Source organism: Trachymyrmex cornetzi, unplaced genomic scaffold, assembly GCF_001594075.2.
Source record: "Trachymyrmex cornetzi isolate Tcor2-1 unplaced genomic scaffold, Tcor1.1 scaffold1189, whole genome shotgun sequence".
Classification (NCBI taxonomy): Eukaryota; Metazoa; Arthropoda; class Insecta; order Hymenoptera; family Formicidae; genus Trachymyrmex; species Trachymyrmex cornetzi.
Window position 1 is genome coordinate 45741 of NW_017295750.1, and position 5890 is coordinate 51630.

The window sequence follows — 5890 nt, forward strand, 5'->3', positions numbered from 1 at the left end:
AATATATACTAGTCTGTGGTATGCACAACGATGAAAGAATTATACGTTGTTCATAGACACTTCTCTTCTGATTGGTCCATCGCAGCGACAGTCGTGACCGCAGTCGCTGGAATAGGAATGGGACCAACTCGAGCAACTACAAATACGACTGTTCTACGACCGGAAACAAAAGGCCTGTTCTTTTTGGCTAAACTTTTGCACCAGTTCATCTTTCTTCCCCTTCTTTCCTCCTGGAGAGAAAAGGAAGAGAGATGAACTGGTGCAAAAGTTCAGCCAAAAAGAATAGGCCTAAAGTATGTTACGAATGCTGTTGCGATTCTAAAGGCCATTCTACATTGGTCGTATCGTAGACGTTGCAAGTCACAAGTTTGTTGCTTGACCCAATCCGATGCTTCAATTTTTAAGTCGTATGATGCTTATGACGCTTCCGACGCTACGATACGACCAATGTAGAATGGCCTTAAGACCAGTTTACGACTGCATTGTAGACCCCACAGAATTGAACAAACCCAAACGACTACAAATACGACTGTTCTATGATCAGAAACGAACTATATTACGATCAAAGACATAGAGAATGGACTGCGCGATCCGTGTGTCAAAATAGTCGATAGGGATGAGAGAGAGGGACTGTGGCAGACGGCCATTTCTATCTCTTTCTAGTCAATGGTGTAATGGGAGAGAGAATGAGAGGGAGATTGACCGTCTCCCACGGTCCCTCTCTCTCATTATTGTCGACCACATTTGATACACTACTTAGATACGGATCGCGCAGTCTATTCTCTATGTCTTTGGTTACGACTGCTGTTACGATTCTAAAATCAGTTTACGATCGCATTGTAGACCCCGCATTAGGCTCAATTTATAACTGTCTTCTTTCCGATTTGACGAGACAATCAAATCACCTTCACGGAGGGGTTAAGTTTCGTGACACTTTTTCCTACGGCGCATTCATTACGCGCAGGTCTTAAAGGTTCACAAGCGCCGCGAATGTCGAGAATCGAAACTTAACTCGAAATGCAAAATGAGTCCGATTATCGAGGACTGGCTAGACTGAGTGGAGTCTCCTTAGGGTGCCGTCACATGCGGCGTAACTTTCGTAAGCGTAACTTGCGCCGACCAATCATTTCACTTCATATCATTTCACTTGAACATTAGTTTCTGTCTAGTCACTTTATGCTTTTTACGCTATTTTGTTGTTACGCCGAAACATGATAGAACCATCATGCGTTGAATCTAATTTCTGGCTCACTTTAGCTTATTGTCTGAAAAAATGCACAAGGGTTTCGATTTTGCAACAATACAATTATAGAAATCATGCGCCCCTTTACATCGCGTGAAAAATCGAACCCATGTGGAATAGTACAATTATAGACCTCATTTTGCCTCTGTGACAGATTTCCTAACCTCAATAGTTATCAACTTTAACGCTTAATATCTCAGATCACAAGGCAGAACGACGTTTTTTTGCCAGATTCTTTCGTTTTATGCAAAAACGCATCGAATAAGCCTAAGAGTGGTCTCACAAAATTTTCCAATTTTAATAATTTATTCGATCATCTGCTCATATATACGCGATGGAAAGGTGCCGGTTCCCCATGAGGCGTATTTTTCGAGTTGCGTAAGTTACGAAAACCAATCGTAAATTCGTTTAGCATTTCTTTAGAGTGTACAACAGAAATTCTAATCAGCAATTGGTTGTATTAGTTCCGCATTTCTCTAATCTTCCGCGAAATACGCCCAATGTGAATGCCGGCTTTTAGAATGGCGTATTTTAGTAAATAAAAAATAACGTATTCTAGTAAATTACTAGAATACATAGATAACGCTAACGCAGGTTACGCCGCATGTGACGGCACCTTTAGTCTTTCTCATGGTGGAAGGATTACATGGTGTGCTCAGTTTAGCCAAACTACGCCTACTTTTGCTCAGATGCTCTCAGTGCGCAGTCTACCAACTGTGAAACGCGAAACATGGGACGGTATTCATAGTTCGTTTTTATTTTATAACCATCTTAAATATAATGTCTTAAGATGTTAATACAGTCCTCGGATTGACTTACGACATCTTAAGATTGACTTAAAACAGTCTTAAATGTAAGAATCAACTATGAATACCGGCCTGTTCCGCGTTATGAAGTTGGTACTAAATCTTTCCTCGTGTAAGAAAGGATTCAGTACCAACTTCATAACGCGAAACAGGTCGGTATTCATAGTCGATTCTTACATTTAAGATTGTTTTAAGTCAATGTGTCAAATGTCGTAAGTCAATCCGAGGACGCGTTTCGCGTTTCAGGGTGCGATTACATGGAGCGTGGAAACGCGGAAAAGCGGAAAAGCGGAATAGAAAGTAACTAGATTTCGCGTTTCCGTCATTTCTTCCCTCGTGCTTAAGCGGAAGACGGAATCTGCTAATTCTTTGAATGTATGCTAATAAACAGAACAGTCGTTAGAAGAAGTTATTTTAAAATGAATAATCCTGTACGTATTTATATAATTTGATAGTTTCATAAATGTAATATTTATATTATGTATATAGAATCAATTGCATGCAATTTTGAATATTTAATATGTTGCTGACAGTATGTCTTTAACCTCAACTTCAGCGTAGAGGTTATAATTGTTATATTATTTACGTATTTTTAATTTAATAGTATAGATTAATTATTTAATCGTGTTCTGCATCAGAAATTGAAGTGTGGCTATTGCTCCTACATTATGTATGGTTCTTGCGCAAACGTTCTTGCACACCATTGTTTTTCAACATTTAATGAAAATCTGCATGCTATTAATGTAGACAGCAAAGCGGTTGTCACAATGCGTAAGTTACAATATTTTCATTTGGTATGTATATCATTAAATATACATATACGAGTACAGTGCAAATATATATGTATAATAATGTGTAATTATTTATATATTTGAAGAAAAAAGATATCATATTGAAGACGAGCAGGAGGGATTAGTTGATGGAGTTGAAGAGATCAATGAGATCAAAGGCACGCAGGAGACATCAGACGAAGAAGTTGAGGAAATTGACAACTCTGACAAATTCTCTTCATCATCAAATCTGGATGAAATATTAATAGATTTAGTCCATGCACGAAGAGCCTTGTGGGACTACACGATTCCCGTGAAGAACAGGACAAAGCTGAAAAAAGATGCTCTTTGGCAAGAGATAGAAAACATACTTGGTAATAACATTTTATTTTTATAGTTGTTCATTCTTTTACATGTATATATTTGTATGCTTCTAAATATAATTAACAAGAAAATTTATGATTAATTTTGTCAATTGTAGGATCGTTAACTGTGGCGATGGCTAAACAAAAATGGAAGCAACTGCGTGACTCATATATTAAAGCCAGAAAGAAAATGCAAGGCTATGTACGCAGCGGCTCTGGGGCTGAAGCTGCACATCCACCGAAAAATTCGTTCTCTCATTACGAGAGAATGAGGTTTCTCGATGATACTGTATCTACAGTGCCGTACGTATTTACTCTATATCCCAGAAAACGAGAAATGATTAAGAATTCAATATTTCAATACTTGTAAATTCTATTCCTTGATCCTAATTCTTATTTCTTTATTACTAATTTTTACTAATTCAGAAAGTATATTTTATTAAACTGTTCATCAAATTATATGATTGTTTATATTGCAGGACCATCAACTCTCTGCAACACCTTTTGCCATCATCATCAACCAGTTCCGATTATTTTAAAGATTTCGATGCGAATGTCTCCGTATCAGCATCGTGTTCAACATTGGATAGTGTTGAATATGACACTAAGTCATCTGACAACCGCAGTGAGTCCAATCGCCACAGCACCTGTTCATCGCCTAAGAACAATAAAAAAAAAGTACATTCTAATTTTATTTAATATATTTCCAACAAACAGAAGAAATCGTTTATTATTGTTCATTTGAATACTATACCATAACAATGCACCGGCACACACCGCATTAATTATCACACAATTCTTGGCGAAACACAAAACCACTGTGATGCCGCGCCTCCCTATTCTCCAGAAATGGCCCCTTGTGACTTTTTCCTATTCCCTAAACTCAAAAGGACCCCTAAATGACGTTCTTCAACGATAGAGGAAATAAAGAAAAAATCGCTGGCTGAGCTGAAGACAATACCTATAGAGGCGTTTCAACAGTGCTTTGCAAGCTGGAAACAACGTTGGCAGAAGTGTATTGTATTATAGGGGAACTACTTTGAAGGAGACAGTATAAAAATTGATGAATAAATTAATACTTTTTGAAGAAAATTAAGAAGAAGACAAGATGCTCAACGAGAAGAACGTGTAATAATGCTCTCAGTCACATATATGTTATTATTGAAAAGATCTGTTCCATAATTGCGTTATGTTTTAATATTAAATTTTATTTTTTTATATTTTATTTCTCATAACATTACAAATAACGCGTATTATATTACATAGCTTATTTGGATCTCAGCAAAATATTGTAACTATTTCTCATACTTTCGAGAGAGGATAGAGTGAAAGTAGTGTACCTGGCAAACTGTGTAAGGCCGTAATCACACTACAGGTTGTCTGTTACGGTTGCTAGTTGTCGGTTCTATTTTAGCCAATCATGATGCAGCGAGTGTAGGTTAGCTGCAACATGATTGGTGAAAATAGAACCGACAACCAGCAATCGTAACCAACAACCTGTAGTGTGATTACGGCCTAAAAATGATCAGTATTCGTTTCCGTAATTAAAATAAGTGATACATTTAGATTAACATAGATCATAATATTTGCGTATGTACATATGTATTATGACAAAACTACTTTGCAATAATAAATTAAGAAAGTGTTCTTTAGTTTAACTTAAGTTTATTTTTTATTCTTATTTTAGACCTTATTTTATCCTTATTTCTTATATTACCAATAAATTTTTATATTATCCTTATTTTATCCTTATTTTTTATATTACTAAGCAAATCTGCATAAACAACAAGATTCTATACAGAGAGAGAGAGAGAGAGAGAGAGAGAGAAAAAGAGAATGGATTGTTTCAAGTATCATATAAAAAATCGCGGAAAAATTGTATTCGAGTAATTAAAGTTAAAGTGTAGATCTCGACATTACTTAAAAGTCATTATTCAATACTTTATTGAATTGCCAAGATAATGGATCGATGCATTCAAAGTAGTGAGCAAAATTATCTCGAATTTTCGATGCTTCTCGGCTTTGCGATACATTGCTATTGTTTATGTCTATTAGACCAGTACTAGTATGCAACAGATTACGGTCTTCATCGCGCATTATGGAGTACATCTTTTCACGTGCTGATAAGTTAACTTCTCGATCGATTATGAAATTATGTAGAATAACAGTTGCTTGTGTAGCTTTCACGCAAGTGGATGTAGACGCAATAATAGGTCGCCGGAAAAGTCGCCATCGCGCAACTAAAATCCCGAAGGTACATTCGATAGTCCTTCCACGACTGAGACGATAATTGAAAATTTTTTTTCTGGTGTTCAAATTGCCACTTCGAGGATACGGTCTCATCATATACGTGCTGATAGGGAAAGCTTCATCTCCTAGTAAAACGTATGGAAATTTAAATTCACTATTCTTTATACGTGAGGATGGAGGGATATGGAGTGAATGCGTCTCAAATAAATGAGATAATGCACTATTATCGAAGACACCTCCATCACTTTGTCGGCCCTGAGCTCTAATATTGACGACGAGAAATCGGTTCAATCTAGAATGCGTCACATATCGCAAGCAAGTTTATGCTGTGGCTCCCTTTGTAATTGTAATAAGATGAGGCACTACGAGGTGGTGCCTATAATTGGAACGCATTATTATAACAGAATACTCATTCTAGAAATATAAATAAATATTTAATATATCTACCTGAATAAT

The 5890-nt window shown here is 36.5% G+C and overlaps 1 protein-coding gene across 1 annotated transcript; it reads left to right on the top strand.

Annotated features, from left to right (window-relative positions):
- Positions 1-506: 506 nt before the first annotated feature.
- Positions 507-5308, top strand: LOC108766603 (uncharacterized; the record flags this gene model as incomplete). Its single annotated transcript, XM_018516004.1, has 5 exons — positions 507-527; positions 3064-3193; positions 3301-3487; positions 3664-3862; positions 5240-5308. Coding segments are annotated over 5 exons (606 nt in total), but the record flags the coding sequence as incomplete, so codon positions are not given.
- Between the last annotated feature and the right edge of the window lie 582 nt (positions 5309-5890).